Source organism: Oncorhynchus keta, chromosome 11 (assembly GCF_023373465.1).
Source record: "Oncorhynchus keta strain PuntledgeMale-10-30-2019 chromosome 11, Oket_V2, whole genome shotgun sequence".
Lineage (NCBI taxonomy): Eukaryota > Metazoa > Chordata > Actinopteri > Salmoniformes > Salmonidae > Oncorhynchus > Oncorhynchus keta.
Genome location: NC_068431.1, coordinates 11,671,799 through 11,699,431, shown reverse-complemented (window position 1 = coordinate 11,699,431; position 27,633 = coordinate 11,671,799). Strand labels below are relative to the sequence as shown.

The window sequence follows — 27,633 nt, the reverse complement described above, 5'->3', positions numbered from 1 at the left end:
CTGAATATATACAGCAACACCTCCCCCATAAGCATTTCTGTCTCTTCTATAGATGTTATATCCTTGTATTGCTACTGATGTATCATCAAATTAATTATCTAAGTGAGTCTCAGAAATGGCTAATATATGAATGTTATCTGATGTTAGCAAGTTATTGATTTCATGAATCTTATTTCTAAGGCTACATATATTAATATGGGAGGGCCGATCGGGCTCTCCTCCAGGTACGACGACAGTGGCGGACAACCATCTGGGCAGAAGATACGCCAACCTCTTCCTCCTGCTCGGGGAAGAGCAGGGGCTGGTACCCCAGGGAACATTCAAAGGGCAATAGGCCCGTGGCAGAGCAGGCAACCCACACAAGCTGCTGGCTCCAGGTGGTGGGGTTGGCGGAGACCAGGCAGAGTTGTCTCAAGGTCCTGGTTGGCTCGTTCCGACTGGCCATTGGACTGGGGGTGGAACCCAGAGGACAGGCTGGCCGACGACCCAATGAGGGTGCAGAACGCCTTCCAGAACTGGGGACCCCACGTCAAGGGGCAGTCCATGGATCCGGAAGACATGCTGCACCATGAGCTGGGCCGACTCCTTGGCCGAGGGTGGTTTGGGGAGAGGAATGAAGTGGGCGGCCTTGGAAAACCGATCGATCACAGTCAGGATGGCAGTGTTGCCCTCAGATGGGGGAAGACCCGTGCCGAAATCCAGGGATATGTGGGATCAGGGATGGTGAGGGACAGGCAGAGGTTGCAGAAGGTCAGCTGGAGCTTGCCGAGGAGTCTTTTTCTGAGCACACACTGTGCAAGTGGCGACAAATGCGGAGAGGTCAGGGACCATGGTGGGCCACCAAAAGCGTTGTCGCACAAATGCCATGGTCCGGCAGGTACCCGGGTGGCAGGCCAGTCAGGAGGAGTGGGCCCACTCCAGGACCGCGGAGCGGACTGCGTCAGGCACAAACATCCATTTATCGGGGCCCCCCCGGGGTTCAGCCTGTTTCCCTATATCCCAGCTGAGTGCCATTGCCTGACATGAGGTGGGAAGGATGGTCTCGGGCTCCGGGGTAATAGCAGTGGGGCTATAATGGTGAGACAGTGCATCCGGATTGACATTCTTGGTTCCCGGCTGATTTGAGAGGGAGAAGTTGAGCCGTGTGAACAGCAGGGCCCATCTAGCTTGCCTCTAGTTGAGGCATTTGGTGGTGCGGAGATGCTTCAGATTTTTGTGGTCGGTCCATACGATGATCTGATGTTCCGTCCCTTCCAGCCATTGCCGTCATTCCTCCAACTCCTCCTTCACTGCGAGAAGTTCACAATTTCCCACATCATTGTTTTTCTCTGTAGCGTTGAGGTGATGGGAGAAGAAGGCGCAGGGACGTAGCTTCAGGTCCAGGGCAGAACGTTGGGACAGAACCGCCCCCACATCTACATCCGACGTATCGGCCTCCACCACGAACTGACAGGAAGGATCAGGATGAACCAGGAGGTGTTTGAGGTTCCGGAACTCCCGGTCAGCAGCAGGGGACCATGTGAACGGAACCTTGGGAAAAGTGAGTGCTGACGGGGGAGGCCAGGGTGCTGTAACCCCAGGTGAAGCGGCGATAGAAGTTGGCGAACCCCAGGACACGTTGCAGCTGCACCCTGGATGAAGGCTGTGGCCAATCCACCACCACTCTCACCTTCCCGGGATCCATCTGGATACTCCCAGCGGAGATGATGTACTCCAGAAAGGGGATGGTGGAGCGATGGAACTCGCACTTCTCTGCCTTGACTTTTAGCTGGTTCTCCAGGAAGCGTTGAAGAACCTGTCGGATGTGGAGCACATGTTCTTGGGGGGAGCGGGAGAAGACAAGGATGGCATCAATGTAGAAAAAGATGAACCGGTTCAACATGTCGCAGAGAACATCATTTGCCAGAGCCTGGAACACAGCAGGGACGTTGGTGAGGCCAAATGGTATGACCGATACTCGTAGTGGCCGCTGGCCGTGTTGAAGGCGGTCTTCCACTCGTCCCCCTCTCCTAGTCATATGGTCGGGTGCAGCGGAAGCAAAGTGGCCCAGGCCTTGTTGAACAACTTCTGAAGGTCCGGGTACTCTGTGGGAATGGTGGAGAGGTGCGGTGCACCCTCCAGGCCCTCAGGAAAACGTCCAGGGGCAGGTTGCGCTGATTTCAGACACTGGATGTGGCAGAACGGTCTCCAGCCCATGATGGCACCAGTAGACCAGTTGATGAGGGGATTGTGTCGCTGGAGCCAGGATAATCCAAATACCACAGGAATCTGAGGAGACTTGATGAGCAGGAATTGAATAGTCTCGCTGGGATTCCCTGACACCCGTAGGTTGATGGGTGTGGTAATATGAGTGACCCAGCCGATAAGAGTGCCCATCCAGCGCTCTAACATCCATGGGAGTGGAGAGGGGCTGAGCGTGGATGTTCAGCTCGGAAGCCAGGGTAGCGTCCAAAAAAACTCTCATTGGCCCCAGAGTCAATGAAGACCCGGATAGATTTAGACGGGCTTCCCCACAGCAGAATGGCATGAACAGGGGTGCGAGAAAGAAGAAGGAAAATTCTCCATATGTCCCACTCATATATAGGCAGTCTACATTCCAAAGCATTCAGATAGACTTAAAAATACAATTTTATATGTACATTATTAAAAAGGCTTGCTGAGAGCTTATTAAAAAAACATCATACTCATCGAGAACATTGTTTACAATGGGTGAGTGGGATCAAATCCCGTTAACGGGATCGATTTGACAACATCCGGTGAAATGGCAGAGCGCCAAATTCAAATTAAATTCTTAGAAATATTTAACTTTCATACAACCACAAGTGCAATACACTAAAAGAAAGCTTAACTTCTTGTTAATTCAGCCACCGTGTCAGATTTCAAAAAGGCTTTACGGCGAAAGCAAACCATGCTATTATCTGAGGATAGCACCCCATCAAACAAACACATGACAATCATATTTCAACCTGCCAGGCGCGACACAAAACTCAGAAATAACAAAATAATTTATGCCTTACCTTTGAAGATCTTCTTTTGTTGGCACTCCAATATGTCCCATAAACATCACAAATGGTTATTTTGTTCGATTAATTGCATTGTTATATCCCCAAAAAGTCAATTTATTTGACACGTTTGATTCAGAAAAACACTGGTTCCAACTCGCCCAACATGACTACAAATTATCTAATAAATGACCTATAATCTTGGTCCAAACATTTCAAACAACTTTCCTAATCCAACTTTAGTTATTTTAAAACGTAAATAATTGATAAAATTTAAGACGGGGTAAACTGTGTTCAATAGCAGATAAAATTAAAGCGGAGCGAGCGCCAGGTCGCGCGCCACAGGTCACGCGCCCCATGTCGCGTGCCCCAAACAAAAGAGTCCACTTGGCTTGACTCCCAGAAAGGAAAGGGCTGCTTCTTCATTACTCAAAGGAAAAACATCAACCAATTTCTAAAGACTGTCGACATCTAGTGGAAGCCATAGGAACTGCAAGCATATTTATATTAAAACGGGCTTGCCTAAAGAAATGGAAAACAGATTGACCTCAAAAAAAGGGTTTTCATCTGCCAAATTAGTTCTGTTATACTCACAGACATTATTCAAACATTTTTAGAAACCTGAGAGTGTTTTCTATCCAAATCTGCTAATGATATGCATATCCTAACTTCTGGGCCTGAGTAGCAGGCAGTTTACTTTGGGCATGCTTTTCATCCGGACATGAAAATACTGTCCCCTATTCCAGAGAGGTTTTAAAGGACAAGAGGACACAAAATTACCAAGAGTCCCGCAATACAGACAAGTTTTTGTGTTGATCCTGTATTGCCGTTCCGCTGTCGATAGCCCAGCTTGACCTTGTTTCATAGGCATAGACTCAGCCGTCTCCGGCGACTCTCGGGGAAGGTCGGGATGCCTCGGGTTCTCTCGGCAACAGACAAACAGAGAACACCGGTATAAATACACAGGGAATAATGGGGAAGATGGGTGACACCTGGAGAGGGGTGGAGACAAGCACAAGGACAGGTGAAACAGATCAGTGTGTGACACTTTCCTCTTCTGGTACACAGCTTCAGGATAGTCCTCGTTGAGGAAGATATACGTTCCTCTCAAGTTCTTGGCTCTTTCCAGAACAGCTATCTTGTTCTTGAACCTCAGGAACTTGACAACTATCGGACTGGGCCTATCACCTGGGCCAGTGGTGGGTTTTCCAGACCTGTGGGCGTGCTCCACCTCAATCTTCCTGTGGTCCATCTTCAATTTCCTCACTTTGTCTTCAGACTCTGTCCAGGTCTCATGTGGAGATTCTGCAATTCCGTCCACAACCATGTTGTTCCGCCTTGATTGTCCCTCATTGTTATCATGGATTCACACACAGAACTGATGTCCTCTCTCAATGACTTACAGATTACTGTCATCTTGCCGTTCTCCTGTTTCAACTCATCGTGCTGACCCTGGGAGAACTACAAACTGTTCTACAGGTCCTGGACCTCTCTGGTCAGGTCAACCATGCTTTTATTAGTAGAATCCACAAGTATTTGGACAAAAGCTATTTTCTTGTTGTTGTAACAACTGCTTGTAGGTCTCTTTTTGTTTGTTTTAAAGATCCTTCACGTGTGATAGAGATACACCACTGTCCTCAACGGTACTCCCGCCGGCTTTGGTCTTTGTCATGGTAGGTAGACAGCCACAAACCTGTAATTTACACTTCGGGTAGGTGATGATTCAGGGGCACATGTTAGTCTGGAGTAGAGGTCGACCGATTAATCGGAATGGCTGATTAATTTAAAGTTTTCATTACAATCGGAAATCTGTATTTTTGGGTGCCGATTTCTTTATTTCTTTATTTTCATTGATTTATTATTATATCTTTTTTATACCTTTATTTAACTAGGCAAGTCAGTTAAGAACACATTCTTATTTTCAAAGACTGCCTTGGATCGGTGGGTTAACTGCTTTATTCAGGGGCAGAACGACAGATTTTCACCTAGTCAGCTCGGGGATCTAATCTTGCAACCTTACAGTTAACTAGTCCAACGCTATAACCACCTGCCTGCTCTCGTTGCACTCCACAAGGAGACTGCCTGTTACGCGAATGCAGTAGAAGCCAAGGTAAGTTGCTAGCTAGCATTAAACTTATCTTATAAAACAAAATCAATCAATCATAATCACTAGTTATAACTACACATGGTTGATGACATTACTAGTTTATCTAGCGTGTCCTGCGTTGCATATAATCGATGCAACGCTGGGGAATGATTTAACAAAAGCGCATTTGCGAAAAAAGCACAATCGTTGGACGACTGTACCTAACCATAAACACCAATGCCTTTCTTAAAATCAATACACAGAAGTATATATTTTTAAACCTGCATATTTACCTAAAAGAAATCCAGGTTAGCAGGCAATGTTAACCAGATGAAATTGTGTCACTTCTCTTGCGTTCATTGCACGCAGAGTCAGGGTATATGCAACATTTTGGGCAGCCTGGCTCATTGCGAACTAATTTGCCAAAATTTTACGTAATTATGACAACATTGAAGGTTGTGCAATGTAACAATAATATTTAGACTTATGGATGCCACCCGTTAGATAAAAAACGTAACGGTTCCGTATTTCACTGAAATAATAAACGTTTTGTTTTCAAAATGATAGTTTCTGGATTCCATATTAATGACCAAAGGCTTGTATTTCTGTGTGTTATTATGTTATAATTAAGTCTATGATTTGATAGAGCAGTCTGACTGAGCGATGATAGGCAGCAGCAGGCTCGTAAGCATTCATTCAAACAGCACTTTCGTGCATTCTGCCAGCAGCTCTTCGCAAGCACAGCGCTGTTTATGACTTCAAGCCTATCAGCCTGATGGCTGGTGTAACCGATGTGAAATGGCTAGCTAGTTAGCGGGGTGCGCACTAATAGCGTTTCAAACACCACTCGCTCTGAGACTTGGAGTTGTTGTTCCCCTTGCTCTGCAAGGGCCACGGCTTTTGTGAGTAACGCTGCTTTGAGTGTGGCTGTTGTCGATGTGTTCCTGGTTCGAGCCCAGGGAGGAGAGGGACGGAAGCTATACTGTTACACTGGAAATACTATAGTGCCTATAAGAACATCCACTAGTCAAAGGTATATGAAATACAAATGGTATAGAGAGAAATAGTCCTATAAATACTATATTAACTACAACCTAAAACCTCTTACCTTGGAATATTGAAGTCTCATGTTAAAAGGAACCACCAACTTTCATATGTTCTCGTGTTCTGAGCAAGGAACTCAAACGTTAGCTTTTTTACATGGCACATATTGCACTTTTACTTCTCCAACACTTTGTTTTTGCATTATTTAAACCAAATTGAACATGTTTCATTATTTATTTGAGGCTAAATAGATTTTTATTGATGTATTATATCAAGTTAAAATAAGTGTTCATTTAGTATTGTTGTAATTGGGGGGGTAGGTGATGATTCAGGGGAACATGTTAGTCTGGAGCCCTGTGATAGTAATGAACACTTAGGGTAGGTGATGATTTAGGGGAACACACATGATAGTTACTAATGTGCAACATATATCTGAAGTCGTTAGCTTGTCGTTTATAATGTATAAGAATTAAGCAGACAGACAGATAGAGAACAAGAAGAAGCACCGAGTGATAGTAGAGAAGATGCTGAGACAGACAGCGCCACAGGGAGGCAAACCAAATGGCTCGAGCAGAGACACGGTTATAGAGGAGAGTTTCCATTTTAGTCATTTAAAAGATTAGGTTTAAGTGCCTTGCTCAAGGGCATACCGACAGATTCTAGTCAGCTCGGGGATACCACCAGAAAACTTTTGGTTACTGGCCCAACACTTTTAACCACTAAGCTACCTGTTGCCCTAAACAGTGTTGGTTTTGTGTTTTTGCATTTGTTTTAAACATGAGCTGGTTAAAAAAGAGGATGAGTAAGATGTATTGCCTTTCACTGGTACGGTGAAGTGGGCTGGTGTGGATAAAATGCCTGGGCCGAATTCTCATCCCAGTCTGCCCCTACTTCCATAGCAGCCGACTCCAGCAAAAAATAACATCCTCGTGTCCTGCTGGCGACTAGGGGGAAGAAGCATGCTTTATGAGAGTAGCATAGCGCGCGGAGACCTATCCTCTCTTCCTGCTAGGTTAGCACTGAAGGAAGGATTCCCGTTTATATAAGGCGATAAAAAGTCATGCCGAAGACCATGACCTCTCTCCAGCGATTAGTTTATTTCTGCCTTGTCAATGCAGTCGGTGTAGAGTAGCCTACGATGTGAACTTGATAGTGATACGCAGCCAACAACAACCAAAAAGATGAAATGCTTCTCCCGGTACCTACCTTACCTCTTCAGACCCTCGAGCACCATCCTCTCCTCCAGCTGTCACACCGAAGGTAGGCTACGGACCTGTCATGTTGTGTTATAGCATGTGCGCGCTCTTTTCACAGGTTAGGTCAGTTCGGGAACCATCGTACTTGTATTTATAGAGAAGAGGCTGGAGGTTGACTGGGACCAACAGAGCATAACACCCTGCTCTCTGCCGTTTCTTTTTCTAGGCGAAACAGCCATAGTCAGATTGAAATTTCAAACCGTGTGAAGTCGGGAGTTCCGCTGTGGAATTGGCTAGGTTTCATTTGTAGGCCTATGTTTACATTTTTTATTTTTAAATTTTAATTTCACCTTTATTTAACCAGGTAGGCTAGTTGAGAACAAGTTCTAATTTACAACTGCGACCTGGTCAAGATAAAGCAAAGCAGTGTGACACAGACAACAACACAGAGTTACACATGGAGTAAACAATAAACAAGCCAATAACACAATAAACAAGTCAATGGCACAGCAGAATAAAAGAATGTCTATATACAGTGTGTGCAAAAGGCATGAGGAGGTAGGCAATAAATAGGCCATAGGAGTGAATAATTACAATTTAACAGATTAACACTTGAGTGATAAATGAGCAGATGATGATTGTGCAAGTAGAGATATTGGTGTGCAAAAGAGCAGGAATGTAAATAAAATAAAAACAGTATGGGAATGAGGTAGGTAGATTGGGTGGGCTATTAACAGATGGACTGTGTACAGCTGCAGCGATCGGTTAGCTGCTCAGATAGTCGATGTTTAAAGTTGGTGAGGGAAATAAAAGTCTCCAACTTCAGCGATTTTTGCAATTCGTTCCAGTCACTGGCAGCAGAGAACTGGAAGTAAAGGCGGCCAAATGAGATGTTGGCTTTGGGGATGATCAGTGAGATATACCTGCTGGAACGTGTGCTAACATAATTAATGTATCTGCAGCAGCTTGTGTAAGGTGTATGAACTTTCAAGACAGGACACAGAACCTTTCTCCCTCAGCCAAAGCTGAACAGAGTAGCAACTCTACTATGGTGGCAATAAACTTTCTGCAACACTGCATGCTGTTAAAAACCTGTTGAGTGTAGGGGGCAGTATTTTGATTTTTGGATGAAAAATGTACCCAAATTTAACGGCCTATTTCTCAGGCCCAGAATCTAGAATATGCATATAATTGTCAGATTAGGATAGAAAACACTCTAAAGTTTCCAAAACTGTCAAAATATGGTCTGTGAGTATAACAGAACTGATATTGCAGGTGAAAACCTGAGGAAAAATCAAACAGGAAGTGGCCTCTATTTTGAAAGCTCCATGTTCCATTGCCTGCCTTCGCTCCATTTAAGGGGATATCAACCAAATTCCTTTTCATATGGCTTCCCCATGTTGTGAACAGTCTTTAGACATAGTTTCAGGCTTTTATTTTGAAAAATGAGCGAGAAAGATCACATCATGTCAGTGTATAGCTGGGGGTCCCCAGAGTTTTGCTTGCGCAACAGTTTGGAGCAGCCATTGTGTCTCTCTCTGCTATTGACAAAGCTAAAGTCCCGGTTGATATATTATCGATTATATATTGAAAACACAACCTGAGGATTGATTATAAAAAACGTTTGACATGTTTCTGTGAACATTACGGATACTATTTGGAATTTTCGTCTCTGCGATGTCGTGACCGCTCGAGCCTGTTGATTTCTGAACATAACGCGCCAAAAATGTGGAGGTATTTTGGATAGAAAAATAATCTTTATGGAACAAAAGGAACATTTATTGTGTAACTGGGAGTCTCGTGAGTGCAAACATCCGAAGATCATCAAAGGTAAGCGATTTCATTTATTGCTTTTCTGACTTTCGTGACCAATCTACTTGGCGGCTAGCTGTTTGTAATATTTTGTCTACTGAGAGAGATGTTCTTACATAAACGCTTTCACCAAAAAGCTTTATTGAAATCTTACACGCCAGGTGGGATTAACAACAAGCTAAGATGTGTTTTGCTATATTGCACTTGTGATTTCATGAAAATTAAATATTTTTAGTAATTTAATTTGAATTTGGCGTGCTGCAATCCAGCTGATGTTGACGTAAATGATCCCGCTAACGAGATGGGTGCATCAAGAAGTTAAAAAAGATATTGCATACACAATCCATGTCTCAATTGTTTCAATGCTTAAAAATACTTCTTTAACCTCTCTCCTCCCCTTTATCTACACTGATTGAAGTGGCATCAATAAGGGATCATAGCTTTCACCTGGATTCACCTGGTCAGTCTATTCATCAGTCTGTGTCATGGAAAGAACAGCTGCTCTTAATGTTTAGTATACTCAGTATATATGGTAATACAAGGTTCCTGCTGTTACTTTAAACTATTGAAATATTGATGTGATGTGTAGGTTTGACATAAGGCCACCTCACTAGGCCTACGTCATCTCACTAAGCTTATGCCACCTCACTAGGCCTACGTCACCTCACTAAGCTTATGCCACCTCACTAGGCCTACATCACCTCACTAAGCTTATGCCACCTCACTAGGCCTACGTCACCTCACTAAGCTTATGCCACCTCACTAGGCCTACGTCATCTCACTAAGCTTATGCCACCTCACTAGGCCTACGTCATCTCACTAAGCTTATGCCACCTCACTAGGCCTACGTCATCTCACTAAGCTTATGCCACCTCACTCTGCCTATGTCAAAACTAGCCTACTGTAAATAATATTTTGTATCATTGTTGTCATTTGTTTATTGAAATAATATGTCTCATTAACATGTATCCATGTTTGTTATATATAAAAATGGTCTGATTTTTGAATTCTACATTATTCCAGCTATTGAATAATACAGCGTGTGGCTCATCAATCTGGTGAGAGTTGCCAGCTATAGGTAGTGTGGCCTGCTCTGCTCTGGCTGCATAGGGACAGGACATAAGGGCCTGCCAAGAGACCAAAGGCCTCCTGCGGGGGCTGGGATCAAATAAAAAAAAGTAGAACAAAACACATCACGACAAAAGAGACACCAAAACACTACATAAGGAGAGACCTAAGACAACAACACAGCATGTTAGCAACACAACATGACATCAACTAAGTAGCAACACAACATGGTAGCAGCACAAACATGGTACAAAAATGATTGGGCACAGACAACAGCACAAAGGGCAAAAAGGTAGCGACAACAATACATCACGCGAAGCAGCCAACAGTGTCAGTAAGAGTGTTTACAAGCAGAAACTCAAATCAAATCAAACTTTATTGGTCACATACACATGGTTAGCAGATGTTATTGGTCACATACACATGGTTAGCAGATGTTATTGATCACATACACATGGTTAGCAGATGTTATTGGTCACATACACATGGTTAGCAGATGTTATTGGTCACATACACATGGTTAGCAGATGTTATTGGTCACATACACATGGTTAGCAGATGTTATTGGTCACATACACATGGTTAGCAGATGTTATTGGTCACATACACACGGTTAGCAGATGTTATTGGTCACATACACACGGTTAGCAGATGTTATTGGTCACATACACATGGTTAGCAGATGTTATTTCGAGTGTAGCGAAATACTTGTGCTTCTAGTTCTGACAGAGCAGCATTATTTAACAAGTAATCTAACAATTCCACAACAACTACCTAATACACACAAATCTAAGTAAAGGACTGGAATAAGAATATATAAACCAGAAGTACCTATCACTCGCTCCATTGAGAAGTGGTCATCAGAATCAGAGATTATGTTACAGGACTGCTTTGCTAGCGCTGATTGGAATATGTTTCTAGACTCTGCCGATAACATTGACAAGTTAGCCACCTCCGTCACCGGCTTCATTAGAAAATGTATCGGCCACGTTGTCTCCTCGGTGAGGGTTTGCTGCTTCCCGAATCAAAAGCCCTGGATTAACATTGAGGTTGAAACTGAACTAAAGGACAGGGTTTACCGTACACAGAGCTATTGTAGACAACCCTGAGGCTATGGCTGAGGACAGGAATAAGTACAAGGAGTCCCGCTACGTCCTCAGCAGTCATGAAACGAGCAAAAGGGCAACATAGGAATAACATTTACATTACATTTAAGTCATTTAGCAGACGCTCTTATCCAGAGCGACTTACAAATTGGTGCATACACCTTATGACATCCAGTGGAACAGCCACTTGCATCTAAATCTTTTAGGGGGAGAAGGGGGGTGAGAAGGATTACTTACCCTTACTTACCCTATCCTAGGTATTCCTTGAAGAGGTGGGGTTTCAGGTGTCTCCGGAAGGTGGTGATTGACTCCGCTGTCCTGGCGTCGTGAGGGAGTTTGTTCCACCATTGGGGGGCCAGAGCAGCGAACAGTTTTGACTGGGCTGAGCGGGAACTGTACTTCCTCAGTGGTAGGGAGGCGAGCAGGCCAGAGGTGGATGAACGCAGTGCCCTTGTTTGGGTGTAGGGCCTGATCAGAGCCTGGAGGTACTGAGGTGCCGTTCCCCTCACAGCTCCGTAGGCAAGCACCATGGTCTTGTAGCGGATGCGAGCTTCAACTGGAAGCCAGTGGAGAGAGCGGAGGAGCGGGGTGACGTGAGAGAACTTGGGAAGGTTGAACACCAGACGGGCTGCGGCGTTCTGGATGAGTTGTAGGGGTTTAATGGCACAGGCAGGGAGCCCAGCCAACAGCGAGTTGCAGTAATCAAGACGGGAGATGACAAGTGCCTGGATTAGGACCTGCGCCGCTTCCTGTGTGAGGCAGGGTCGTACTCTGCGGATGTTGTAGAGCATGAACCTACAGGAACGGGACACCGCCTTGATGTTAGTTGAGAACGACAGGGTGTTGTCCAGGATCACGCCAAGGTTCTTAGCGCTCTGGGAGGAGGACACAATGGAGTTGTCAACCATGATGGCGAGATCATGGACGGGCAGTCCTTCCCCGGGAGGAAGAGGAGCTCCGTCTTGCTGAGGTTCAGCTTGAGGTGGTGATCCGTCATCCACACTGATATGTCTGCCAGACATGCAGAGATGCGATTCGCCACCTGGTCATCAGAAGGGGAAAGGAGAAGATTAATTGTGTGTCGTCTGCATAGCAATGATAGGAGAGACCATGTGAGGTTATGACAGAGCCAAGTGACTTGGTGTATAGCGAGAATAAGAGAGGGCCTAGAACAGAGCCCTGGGGGACACCAGTGGTGAGAGCGCGTGGTGAGGAGACAGATTCTCGCCACGCCACCTGGTAGGAGCGACCTGTCAGGTAGGACGCAATCCAAGCGTGGGCCGCGCCGGAGATGCCCAACTCGGAGAGGGTGGAGAGGAGGATCTGATGGTTCACAGTATCGAAGGCAGCCGATAGGTCTAGAAGGATGAGAGCAGAGGAGAGAGAGTTAGCTTTAGCAGTGCGGAGCGCCTCCGTGATACAGAGAAGAGCAGTCTCAGTTGAATGACTAGTCTTGAAACCTGACTGATTTGGATCAAGAAGGTCATTCTGAGAGAGATAGCGGTAGAGCTGGCCAAGGACGGCACGCTCAAGAGTTTTGGAGAGAAAAGAGAAGGGATACTGGTCTGTAGTTGTTGACATCGGAGGGATCGAGTGTAGGTTTTTTCAGAAGGGGTGCAACTCTCGCTCTCTTGAAGACGGGAGGGACGTAGCCAGCGGTCAGGGATGAGTTGATGAGCGAGGTGAGGTAAGGGAGAAGGTCTCCGGAAATGGTCTGGAGAAGAGAGGAGGGGATAGGGTCAAGCGGGCAGGTTGTTGGGCGACCGGCCGTCACAAGACGCAAGATTTCATCTGGAGAGAGGAGAAAGAGGTCAGAGCATAGGGTAGGGCAGTGTGAGCAGAACCAGCGGTGTCGTTTGACTTAGCAAACAAGGATCGGATGTCGTCGACCTTCTTTTCAAAATGGTTGACGAAGTCATCTGCAGAGAGGGAGGAGGGGGGGATTCAGGAGGGAGGAGAAGGTGGCAAAGAGCTTCCTAGGGTTAGAGGCAGATGCTTGGAATTTAGAATGGTAGAAAGTGGCTTTAGCAGCAGAGACAGAGGAGGAAAATGTAGAGAGGAGGGAGTGAAAGGATGCCAGGTCCGCAGGGAGGCGAGTTTTCCTCCATTTCCGCTCGGCTGCCCGGAGCCCTGTTCTGTGAGCTCGCAATGAGTCGTCGAGCCACGGAGCGGGAGGGGAGGACCGAGCCGGCCTGGAGGATAGGGGACATAGAGAGTCAAAGGATGCAGTAAGGGAGGAGAGAGGGTTGAGGAGGCAGAATCAGGAGATAGGTTGGAGAAAGTTTGAGCAGAGGGAAGAGATGATAGGATGGAAGAGGAGAGAGTAGCGGGGGAGAGAGAGCGAAGGTTGGGACGGCGCGATACCATCCGAGTAGGGGCAGTGTGGGAAGTGTTGGATGAGAGCGAGAGGGAAAAGGATACAAGGTAGTGGTCGGAGACTTGGAGGGGAGTTGCAATGAGGTTAGTGGAAGAACAGCATCTAGTAAAGATGAAGTCAAGCGTATTGCCTGCCTTGTGAGTAGGGGGAAGGTGAGAGGGTGAGGTCAAAAGAGGAGAGGAGTGGAAAGAAGGAGGCAGAGAGGAATGAGTCAAAGGTAGACGTGGGGAGGTTAAAGTCGCCCAGAACTGTGAGAGGTGAGCCGTCCTCAGGAAAGGAGCTTATCAAGGCATCAAGCTCATTGATGAACTCTCCGAGGGAACCTGGAGGGCGATAAATGATAAGGATGTTAAGCTTGAAAGGGCTGGTAACTGTGACAGCATGGAATTCAAAGGAGGCGATAGACAGATGGGTAAGGGGAGAAAGAGAGAAAGACCACTTGGGAGAGATGAGGATCCCGGTGCCACCACCCCGCTGACCAGAAGCTCTCGGGGTGTGCGAGAACACGTGGGCGGACGAGGAGAGAGCAGTAGGAGTAGCAGTGTTATCTGTGGTGATCCATGTTTCCGTCAGTGCCAAGAAGTCAAGGGACTGGAGGGAGGCATAGGCTGAGATGAACTCTGCCTTGTTGGCCGCAGATCGGCAGTTCCAGAGGCTACCGGAGACCTGGAACTCCACGTGGGTCGTACGCGCTGGGACCACCAGATTAGGGTGGCCGCGGCCACGCGGTGTGGAGCGTTTGTATGGTCTGTGCAGAGAGGAGAGAACAGGGATAGACAGACACATAGTTGACAGGCTACAGAAAAGGCTACGCTAATGCAAGGAGATTGGAATGACAAGTGGACTACACGTCTCGAATGTTCAGAAAGTTAAGCTTACGAAGCAAGAATCTTATTGACTAAAATGATTAAAATGATACAGTACTGCTAAAGTAGGCTAGCTGGCAGTAGCTGCGTTATTGACACTACACTAATCAAGTCGTTCCGTTGAGTGTAATAGTTTCTGCAGTGCTGCTATTCGGGGGCTAGCTGGCTAGCTAGTAGTGTTGTTTACGTTACGTTGCGTTAAAAGAACGACAATAGCTGGCTAGCTAACCTAGGAAATCGCTCTAGACTACACAATTATCTTTGAAACAAAGACGGCTATGTAGCTAGCTATGTAGCTAGCTACGATCAAACAAATCAAACCGTTGTACTGTAATGAAATGAAATGAAAATGTGATACTACCTGACCGGTGATTGAATTCGAATCAGTAGACGTGTGGTGATGTTGGCTAGCTGTTAGCTGTTAGCTGTTGGCTAGCTAGCAGAGTCTCCTACGTTAAGGACGACAAATAGCTGGCTAGCGAACCTCAGTGAATTAAGATAATCACTCCAAGACTACACACACTAAACTACACAATTATCTTGGAAACAAAGACAGCTATGTAGCTAGCTAACACTAAACTAATCAAGTCGTACAGTTGAGTGAATAGCACTACAGTGATGCTAATCTGTGTGCGTTAGCTAGCGTTTGCTAGCTCCTGGGCGAATAGCAGTGAAGGCTACGTTAGGGCGACGAAATACGATAATTATGCAATTATCTCTGATACAAGGACGGCTATGTAGCTAGCTAAGAAGAATTGCTAAGATTAGACAAATCAACCGTTGTACTATAATGAAATGTAATGAAAAAGTTATACAAAAAGTTATACAACCTGCAGAGCGAAGTGCGAATGCGACCGCTCGCTCCAACCCGGAAATGTTATATAATAATAAGGTGGAATCATGGTGGAATCATATAACACAGGCTCCATCGCCCGCCGCATGTGGCAGGGGCTCCAGTCCATTACGGATTACAAAGAAAGACCCAAAGAAAGACCCATCCATGATCTGCCCAACTATTCCATTTCAATTTTAAGGGCAAGGGAAACATATGTTACATTGCCAAAACAAGTGAAATAGATAAACAAAAGTGATTTTAAATAGTTAATAAACAAAAGGTCAAATAAATAAACATAAATATAGGTTCTATTTACAATGGTGTTTGTTCTTCACTGGTTTCACTTTTCTTGTGGCAACAGGTCACAAATCTTGCTGCTATGATTGCGCACTGTGGTATTTCAGCCAATAGATATGGGAGTTTATCAAAATTGGATTTGCTTTGTGTGTAATCTGAGGGAAATATGTGTCTCTATGGTCATACATTTGACAGGAGGTTAGGAAGTGCAGCTCAGTTTCCACCTAATTTTGTGGGCAGTGAGCACATAGCCTGTCTTCTCTTGAGAGCCATGTCTGCCTTCGGCAACCTTTATCAATGGCAAGGCTATGCTCACTGAGTCTGTACATAGTCAAAGATTTCCTTAAGTTTGGGTCAGTCACAGTGGTCAGGTATTCTGCCATGATTTCTCATGATTTGGTTATTTCTAATTGTGCTGTTGTCCTGGGCTCTATGGGGTCTATTTATGTTTGTTTCCTGAGCCCCAGGACCAGCTTGCTTAGGGGACTCTTCTCCAGGTTCATCTCTCTGAAGGTGATGGCTTTGTTATGGAGGGTTTGGGAATCACTTCCTTTTAGGTGGTTGTAGAATTTAACAGCTTGTTGATGTTGATAATTAGCGGGTATCTGCCTAATTCTGCTCTGTGTGCATTATTTGGTGTTTTACATTGTACACAGAGGATATTTTTGCAGAATTCTGCATGCAGAGTCTCAGTTTGGTGTTGTCACGGATCCCTCTGGAACTTTCATCACGCACACCTGTCCCCTATTCCCACTGATTAGTTCTTGTATGAGTGTGTCCTTTGTTCACCATGGTGCTGTCCATTATTGTTACAATATCAGTTGGTGCGTGTGAGTACCTGTGCTGTGTGTTTTGGCTTTCACGCCATTGTGGATTGCACATATGATTACAGGTCTCGTCCCATGTGTTAATCATTGTGTGTTAATCATTGTGTGTTAATCATTGTGTGTTAATCATCGTGTGTTAATCATTGTGTGCTAATCATTGTGTGCTAATCATTGTGTGGGTGTTTTAATTATTCGAGGTACTCCTCACTCTGTTGTTTGGGTTTCAACCCTGTGTTTTTTGTATAGTGTTTGTTTGGTCTTCATCCCCGTGCCTTTTACACAGCACGCCGTAAATTGGGTACAATAAAAACAACTATTACGCATTCCTGCCCCTGTCTCCCGAATCATTGTTACCAACGTGACTGTTTGTCCCATTTGTGAATTCTTGGTTGGTGAGCGGACCCCAGACCTCATAACCATCACAGGCAATGGGTTCTGTAACTGATTCAAGTATTTTTAGCAAGATCGTAATGTCAAATGTTATATTCCCTTTGATGGCATAGAAGGCCCTTTTTGCCTGGTCTTTCTTTTAGGATACCATCAACCCCACAGGCCTTTTTGGGTTGGAGGGTTTGTATTTTGTCTGGTAGTTCATTCAATGTCATTGGAGAATCCAGTGGGTTCTTGCAGTCTTTTAATAGTTGGTCCTAAAATGTGTATTTGATCATGTATATGTTTTTGCTGTTTGTTCTTTGTTATAGAGCCAAAAAGATTGGAGAAGTGGTTTATCCATACATCTCCGTTTTGGATAGATAACTGTCACTAACCGGCTCCAAGCCCGTAACAAAAAGGGAGACAACGTGGAGATAAGGAATAACAAAATATATTTATTAACTAAGGTAACCTATACACACTATTGTTTATTTGTATGTCTGCGTGGAGAGTCTCCCAATGAATGTGGAAGAGGTCTATTTCTCCTGGGACACACCCGGGCCCAGATGATTCCCATGTCGCTGACGACCCTCCCGGCTCCGCCCACCGGCATCCTAATAAGGAAACAAGAGCAAAGAGATAGAATACGGCAGACAGAGTGGAGGGTCGTCACATAACTCTTCATTTTGTTGTTTGTTTAGTGTTTTCCAATTTTTCCAGAAGTGGTTAGAGTCTATGGATTCTTCAATTGCATTGAGTTGATTTCTGACGTGCTGTTCCTTCTTTTTCCGTAGTGTATTTCTGTATTGTTTCACCATTGTAAAGGCGTAGACTCAGGTTTTCTGGGTCTCTATGTTTTTGGTTGGACAGGTTTCTAAATTTTTTTCTTAGGTATTTGCATTCTTCATCAAACTATTTGTCATTGTTGTTACTTTTCTTAGGTTGTCTGCTTGACATTTTCTAGATTTGATAGTGAAGCTGAGAGGTCAAATATACTGTTTAGGTTTTCTACTGCTAAGTCTACACCTTTACTATTACATGAAACATTTTGTCCAGGAAATTGTCTCAATGCATTTTATGCACGCTTTGACAACAACAACATCGTGCCATCAGCGATCCAGAAGAATTGGGTGACCTCGCTCTGCAAGGTTGACTTGAGCAAGGTCATTAATTAGGTCAACACCCGCAAGGCCGTGGGCCCGAAGGTATTTCAGGGTGCGTTCTCAGAGCATGTGCAGAACAGCTGGCAGGCATATTCATAGTAAATGTTCAACCTCTCCTTGTCCCAGTTTGTAATCTCCACATGTTTTAAGATGACCAGTGCATACCTGTATAATGTAGGTAGATGACGTGCATACCTGTATAATGTAGGTAGCTGACGTGCATACCTGTATAATGTAGGTAGATGACGTGCATACCTGTATAATGTAGGTAGATGACGTGCATACCTGTATAATGTAGGTAGATGACGTGCATACCTGTATCATGTAGGTCGGTGATGTAATGATGCCACGAAAAATACAGCATTACACGTGCAACACAGCATTCCTAAAATGTCTGCTGTGTGGATCAATTTTGAAGTTTCAATGTTTGTGGAGCTGTTATTTCCAGAGGAGGGGAGAAAGTGAAATCTTTCGGTACCATAAACCTAATGGCTCATTTGGAAGTGCAACAGCCCCAGACGTTCAATGACTACTTAGAACAAAAGCAGAAAACAAACTAAGCGCTACACTTCCAACAACTGAACAAGTTCATGTCCAGCAGTCATTTGAAAGAACATTTCAGTGAGACAACTCAAATGTGAAATCTATTAACGCCAAGATAATGGAATTCATTGCCCTTGACAATCAACAGTGACAATCAACAGTGACAGTCAACCGTTCCCTGTCGTGGATGATGTTGGCTTTTGCTGACTGGTCGAGCACCTCGAGTCCCATTACACACTACCAAGTAGTCACTATTTTTAAGATGTTGCCCTACCGGAGTTACACAGTATTATTGAAACACACATCCATGAGCAACTTGCTATGGGTGTCACTGCTATTAACTTCACAAGTGACATTTAGTCCAGCGACGTCAGCCCCATGAGCATGCTGAGTCTGACAGCACTGTGGGTCGATGAGGATTTTGTACTGAGGAAAGCTGTATTGCTCAAGAATGTGCTGGTTCTCATACCGCTGCTGCCATTTTAATGGCATTTGAGAATATGTTTGAAACTAGGAAAATCCCCAAGAACAAAGTACACGTTGTGCTATGTGATAATGCACGTAACATGACAAAAGCTTTGGAAGAGTGCGGAGCTGCCAGTTTGCCATGCATGGCACGCAAGCTGCAACTGGCTGTGAACGAAGGTGTTTTGGCCCAACGCAGCATATCTGACACAGTGGCAACAGGTAGAAAGACAGTGGGTCATTTTAAACGCTCACAGCTCGCATACAGCCTGCAAGCAATACAGGAGCAGCTTGGAAGGGAAAGGAAAAGGCTTATTAAGCAAGATGTTTCCACCAGATGGAACAGTACTTTTTACATGATGGAGAGCCTGCTGGAACAAAAACAAGTGCTTGGCGTGTTACACAGCCGACTATGACTTATTTGCAACAATCAGCACAAACCAGTGAACTCTCATTGAAATCATGAACACACTCCTTGCTCCATTCGAACAACTGACTCAAGAAATAAACTCATCAACTGTGTCTGCAGCAGACGTGATACCCTCTGTCATGGCGTTGAAACGCCTGCTCAACAAAACTGCCCACACAGACCATGAGGTTAAAACTTACAAAGTACTCTACTAGAGTCTGTGAACAAGCGATTCGGTGGCATTTTCTCTGAGCCTCTTTACTGTGTCGCCACCGTGCTCGATGTTAGGTACAAGGAAAACGCTACTTCTTTAACAGGCATTCTCTCTGAGCCTCTTTACTGTGTCGCCACCGTGCTCGATGTTAGGTACAAGGACCGCTACTTCTTTAACAGGCATTCTCTCTGAGCATCTTTACTGTGTCTCCACCATGCTCGATGTTAGGTACAAGGACCGCTACTTCTTTAACAGGCATTCTCTCTGAGCATCTTTACTGTGTCGCCACCATGCTCGATGTTAGGAAAACGCTACTTTTATGCAGACAAGAAACAGGGGTTACATGAAATGTTACAGACACAGCTAAACAAGATTAAAACGGACACAGTGACATTGCGCACCGAGGAAGAGAGGCCACGAACAGACAGAGCTGAAACTTTACTGCTTGACATGTATGATGAAATCCTGGCTGAGAAAGAAACGACTGAACAAACGAACGAAACAGCAAGTAAGTGAAATAAATAGGTTTTGATGATGTTTTACTGGTAATAGGGACTTACATAAATGCCAACAAAATAACTTTTTGGTCAGTGTGTGTTTGTGTGTGTTTCAACTATTTAACTGTACTAGAATGCTTAAAAGGCCCGCTAAAATGTGTAATATCGGTTATCGGGATCAGGTATTTAAATGTGTTTTTATATTTTTTATTATTGTTATTTTTACCCCTTTGTCTCCCCAATTTTGTCATATCCAATTGGTAGTTACAGTCATGTCCCATCACTGGAACTCCCGTACGGACTCGGGAGAGGCGAAGATCGAGAGCCGTTCGTCCTCCAAAACACAACCCAGCCAAGCCGCACTACTTCTTGACACAACGCCCGCTTAACCCGGAAGCCAGCCGCACCAATGTGTCGGAGGAAGCACCGTACACTGAGACCACTGCACCACTCGGGAGGCCAGTATATCGTTTTTTTGGCAAGGGAAATATCGGATATCGGTATCGGCAAAAAATGTCATATCGGTGCATCCCTACTTTGAGAGGTTGTTTTGGCACACATTAACTCCACCATCCCAGACACCCTAGGCCCACTCCAATGTATACCGCCCTAACAGATCCATAGATGATGCAATCTCAATTGCACTTCACACTGCCCTCACCCACCCAGATAAGAGGAATACCTATATGAGAATGCTGTTCATTGACTACAGCTCAGTGTTCAACACTATTGTCCCCTCCAAGCTTGTCACCAAGCTTATGAGTCTTGGTTTGAACACCTCCCTCTCCAACTAGATCCTGGACTTCCTGACAGGCCGACCCCAGGTGATGAGGGTAGGCAACATCACCTCCGCCACGCTGATCCTCAACACAGGGGCCACACAGGTATGTGCTTAGTCCCCTCCTGTACTCCCTGTTCACCCACGACTGCATGGCCACGCATGACTCCAACACCACCATCAAGTTTGCTAAAGATGTTGGTAGGCCTGATCACCGGCGACGATGAGTCAGCCTACAAGGTGGAGGTCAGTGACCTTGCAGTGTGGTGCCAGAACAACAACCTCTCCCTCAGTGTCAGTAAGACGAAGGAGCTGATCGTGGACTACAGGAAACCATGGGGTGAACACGTCCCCATCCACATCAACGGGGCTGCAGTGGATTTTTTTATTTCACCTTTATTTAACCAGGTAGGCAAGTTGAGAACAAGTTCTCATTTACAATTGCGACCTGGCCAAGATAAAGCTGGTCAAGAGCTTCAAGTTCCTCAGTGTCCGAATCAGTAAAGACTTAAAATGGTCCAAACACGCATGCACAATCGTGAAGAAGGAGCGACAGCACCTCTTCCCCCTATGGAGGTTGAAAATGTTTGTCATGGGCCCTCAAATCATCAAAAAGTTATACAGCTTTACCGTTGAGAGCATCTTGACTGGCTGCATCACTGCCTGGTATGGCTATAGCACCGCCCTCGATCTCATGGCGCTACAGAGGGTGGTGCGGACATCCCAGTGCATCACTGGGGCTGAGTTCCCTTCCATCCATGACATATGGACATATATCATGGATTGCAGGCGGTGTGGTTAGGAAGGCCCGGAAAACCGTTGAAGACTCCAACCACCCAAGACATAGACTATTCTCTCTGCTTCACGGCAAGCGGTACCAGGGCATGAAGTCTGGCACCAACAGGCTCTTGAACAGCTTTTATCCCCAAGCAATAAGACTGATAAATAGGTACATCTACTATCTGAGTTAACCATGTATCTTTATTGGCCTATGTCTCTTTACACACCCACAGGACTCTACACACACACACACTCACTCACACACACACGCTAACACACACACACACACACACACACACACACACACACACACACACACACACACACACACACACACACACACACACACACACACACACACACACACACACACACACACTAACACACACACACACACAGACACACACACACACACACACACACTCTCTCACACACACACACACACACACACACACACACACACACGCTCACACACACACTCACACACACACGCTCGCACACACACACATGCTCACTCACACACACACACACACACACACACACACACACACACGCACACGCACACATCACACACACATACACACATACACACACACACACACACACACACACACACACACACACACACACACACACACACATGCTCACACACACACACACACACACACTCACTCATCTTCTCACTCACACATAATATATGCACATACATTTATACTGACTTTACTTACCCACAGGACCCTACACACACACACACACACACACACACACACACACACACACACACACACACACACACACACACACACACACACACACACACACACACACACACTCATCTGCTCATTCACACATAATATACACATATATTTATACTGACTTTACACACACTCACCCACTCACATACGAGCTGCTGCTACTCTGTTTATCTTATATCTTGTTGCCTAGTCATCTTACCCCTATACATATCTACCTCTATCACTCCAGTATCCCTGCACATTGTAGATATGGTTTTAACTGACTGTATATAGTATGGTATTAATTGACTGTGTATATAGTATGGTATTGAACTGACCCTGTATATAGTATGGTATTGAACTGACCCTGTATATAGTATGGTATTAACTGACTCTGTATATAGTATGGTATTGAACTGACCCTGTATATAGTATGGTATTGAACTGACTCTGTATATAGTATGGTATTGAACTGACCCTGTATATAGTATGGTATTGAACTGACCCTGTATATAGTATGGTATTGAACTGACTCTGTATATAGTATGGTATTGAACTGACCCTGTATATAGTATGGTATTGAACTGACTCTGTATATAGTATGGTATTGAACTGACCCTGTATATAGTATGGTATTGAACTGACCCTGTATATAGTATGGTATTGAACTGACCCTGTATATAGTATGGTATTAACTGACTCTGTATATAGTATGGTATTGAACTGACCCTGTATATAGTATGGTATTGAACTGACTCTGTATATAGTATGGTATTGAACTGACTCTGTATATAGTATGGTATTGAACTGACTCTGTATATAGTATGGTATTGAACTGACTCTGTATATAGTATGGTATTGAACTGACTGTGTATATAGTATGGTATTGAACTGACCCTGTATATAGTATCTCTAACTCTCTCTACCTATCTCTACCTCTCTCTACCTATCTCTACCTCTCTCTACCTATCTCTACCTCTCTCTACCTATCTCTACCTCTCTCTACCTATCTCTACCTCTCTCTACCTATCTCTACCTCGCTCTACCTATCTCTACCTCGCTCTACCTATCTCTACCTCTCTCTACCTATCTCTACCTCTCTCTACCTTCTCTTCCTCTTTCAACCTCTAGCAGTTCCCCCTGTTGTCAGTCTTTGTGTTTCGGCCCGCTCTTGTGAGCCAAGATGAGCCACTCTTCAACCTACTGCCAGTGGGTGATGGTGATGTTGGCAGCCCCTCTTGGGGGTGATGGTGGGTCCAGCTGCCCAGCCCCCTGGTTCCAGCAGCCCAGCCCCCTTGTTCCAGCAGCCCAGCCCCTGGTTCCAGCATCCCAGCCCCCTGCTTCTAGCAGCCCAGCCCCCTGGTTCCAGCAGCCCAGCCCCCTGGTTCTAGCAGCCCAGCCCCCTGGTTCTAGCAGCCCAGCCCCCTGGTTCTAGCAGCCCAGCCCCCTGTTTCTAGCAGCCCAGACCCCTGGTTCTAGCAGCCCAGACCCCTGGGTCCAGCCAGACATGATGTAACAGAGGGGTAAACACCACGTAGGAGAGCTCTGTGTCACAGATCGATTTTTGGATTGGGATCTGGCCAAGGGAGACGGGGACACGGAGGGCTGGTGCTTGTATTTGACAGTCCCACAGAGATAAGCTGTGTGGGTCAGCATGAGTAGAGACTAGGTGTTCATCCCAAATGGATATAGTGCATTATTTCTTTTTTTACCAAGGCCCATAGGGTTCCAAAGAAATGTAGTGACTGAGGGAATAGGTTTCTATTTCGGACACTGGTAAGGTTCGTCAGTTGGCATTCACATGGTGGAGCTGTGGGAAGAGATGGATGAGGGGATGAGGAAGATAGGGATGAGAGGAGAGAGGAAAGAGGAAGAGAGGGATGAAAGGGATGAGGAAGAGAGTGAAAAAAGGAAGAGAGGGATGAGGATGAGGAAGAGAGGGATCAGAGGGATTATGATGAGAGGGATGAGGATGAGAGGGTCGAGGATGAGAGGGACGAGGAAGAGAGGGATGAAAAGGATGAGGAAGAGAGGGATGAGCGGGATGGGGAAGAGATGGATGAGAGGGATGAGGAAGAGGGATGAAAGGGATGAGGATGAGAGGGATCATGATGATGAGGGTGATGAGGATGAGAGGGATGAAAGGGATGAGGAAGAGATGGATGAGCGGGATGGGGAAGAGATGGATGAGAGGGATGGGGATGAGATGGATGAGAGGGATGGGGAAGAGATGGATGAGAGGGATGAGGGGGATGAGGAAGAGAGGGATGGGTGGAATGAGGAAGAGGGGGGTGAGGAAGAGAGGGATGATGATGATGAGAGGGATGAGGATGAAAGGGATGCGGAAGAGAGGGATGAGGAAGAGGGATGAGAGTGATGAGGAAGAGAAGGATGAGAAAGAAAGGGTTGAGGATAATAGGGATGAGGATGATAGGAATGAGGAAGGATATTAAATGGATTTTCATCATATAACTCACCCAGTAGAGGATAAACAAAGAGGCAGTAGGGATCTGATATATATATGATCCTATATAAGGTAGAGAGCAGATGGGGAGCATACAAGTGGCTGCCATGCAGTAAGTGGACATGAGGCCCTGTAGATGCTGTGTTGCACACATTATATCAATTGAAATTGCGTATAATTACATCTCATAGTTTTAGTTGACTATAAACTAAACTGAAGTGAAGTCTGAGAGCAGACTGAGGTCATGCTGAAACTAGTGGAAGAGAGCATGAAGGAGGATAAAATGAGTGAAGTACCAGAGAGAAGAGATGTAGAGACAACACCCTATAATCACACTACACTGTGAGGAGACGGAGAGACAACACACTATAATCACACTACACTGTGAGGAGACAGAGAGACAACACCCTATAATCACACTACACTGTGAGGAGACGGAGAGACAACACACTATAATCACACTACACTGTGAGGAGACAGAGAGACAACACACTATAATCACACTACACTGTGAGGAGACGGAGAGACAACACACTATAATCACACTACACTGTGAGGAGACGGAGAGACAACACCCTATAATCACACTACACTGTGAGGAGACAGAGAGACAACACCCTGTAATCACACTACACTGTGAGGAGACGGAGAGACAACACACTATAATCACACTACACTGTGAGGAGACGGAGAGACAACACCCTATAATCATACTACACTGTGAGGAGACGGAGAGACAACACCCTATAATCATACTACACTGTGAGGAGACGGAGAGACAACACCCTATAATCATACTACACTGTGAGGAGACGGAGAGACAACACCCTATAATCACACTACACTGTGAGGAGACGGAGAGACAACACCCTATAATCACACTACACTGTGAGGAGACAGAGAGACAACACACTATAATCACACTACACTGTGAGGAGACAGAGAGACAACACCCTATAATCACACTACACTGTGAGGAGACAGAGAGACAACACCCTATAATCACACTACACTGTGAGGAGACAGAGAGACAACACCCTATAATCATACTACACTGTGAGGAGACGGAGAGACAACACCCTATAATCACACTACACTGTGAGGAGACGGAGAAACAACACACTATAATCACACTACACTGTGAGGAGACGGAGAGACAACACCCTATAATCATACTACACTGTGAGGAGACGGAGAGACAACACCCTATAATCACACTACACTGTGAGGAGACGGAGAGACAACACCCTATAATCGCACTACACTGTGAGGAGACGGAGAGACAACACCCTATAAGCACACTACACTGTGAGGAGACGGAGAGACAACACCCTATAATCACACTACACTGTGAGGAAACGGAGAAACAACACACTATAATCACACTACACTGTGAGGAGACGGAGAGACAACACCCTATAATCACACTACACTGTGAGGAAACAGAGAAACAACACACTATAATCACACTACACTGTGAGGAGACGGAGAGACAACACCCTATAATCACACTACACTGTGAGGAGACAGAGAGACAACACCCTATAATCACACTACACTGTGAGGAGACGGAGAGACAACACCCTATAATCACACTACACTGTGAGGAGACGGAGAGACAACACCCTATAATCACACTACACTGTGAGGAGACGGAGAGACAACACCCTATAATCACACTACACTGTGAGGAGACGGAGAGACAACACCCTATAATCACACTACACTGTGAGGAGACGGAGAGACAACACCCTATAATCACACTACACTGTGAGGAGACGGAGAGACAACACACTATAATCACACTACACTGTGAGGAGACTGAGAAACAACACCCTATAATCACACTACACTGTGAGGAGACGGAGAGACAACACCCTATAATCACACTACACTGTGAGGAGACAGAGAGGGAAAAACTGCTGTTGAATCAAAGTGTAACTACACACCATGATCGATTGCTTGGCACTCCGGTGCCGCTTGCTGTGCGGTAGCAGAGAGAACAGTCTATTACTAGGGCGGCTGGAGTCTTTGACAATTTTTAGGGCTTTCCTCTGTCACCGCCTGGTATAGAGGTCCTGGATGGCAGGAAGCTTGGCCCCAGTGATGTACTGGCCATTCGCACTACCCTTTGTAGTGCCTAGCGGTCGGGTGCCGAGCAGTTGCCATACCAGGCAGTGATGCAACCAGTCAGGCAGGATGCTCTCGATGGTGCAGCTGTAGAACCTTTTGAGGATCTGAGGACCCATGCCAACTCTTTTCAGTCTCCTGAGGGGGAATAGGTTTTGTCATGCCCTCTTCATGACTGTCTTGGTGTGCTTGGACCATGTTAGTTTGTTTGTGATGTGGACACCAAGGTCTCAACCTGCTCCACTGCAGCCCCGTCGATGAGAATGGGGGCGTGCGCTGTCCTCTTTTTCCTGTAATCCACAAGCATCTCCTTTGTCTTGAGGGAGAGGTTGTTGTCCTGGCACCACACGACCAGGTCTCTGACCTCCCTATAGGCTGTCTCGTCATTGTCGGGATCATCGGGATCAGGCCTATCACTGTTGTGTCATCTGCAAATTTAATGATGGTGTTGGAGTCATGCCTGGCTGTGCTGTCATGAGTGAACAGGGAATACAGGAGGGGACCGAGCACGCACCCCTGAGGGGCCCCTGTGTTGAGGATCAGCGTGGCAGATGTGTTGTTACCTACC

The 27,633-nt window shown here is 45.6% G+C and overlaps 1 protein-coding gene across 1 annotated transcript in view; it reads left to right on the top strand.

The window, feature by feature from the left end:
• Positions 1-6,466: 6,466 nt before the first annotated feature.
• The window catches only part of LOC118375581 (serine/threonine-protein phosphatase 2A 55 kDa regulatory subunit B beta isoform-like), a 167,346-nt gene continuing 146,179 nt past the window's right edge, over positions 6,467-27,633 (top strand). The window contains exon 1 of the mRNA XM_052529454.1: positions 6,467-7,392. Within this exon, the coding sequence (XP_052385414.1) occupies positions 7,314-7,392 (79 nt within the window). The 5' untranslated portion in view covers positions 6,467-7,313. The remainder of the gene's footprint in view (positions 7,393-27,633) is intronic.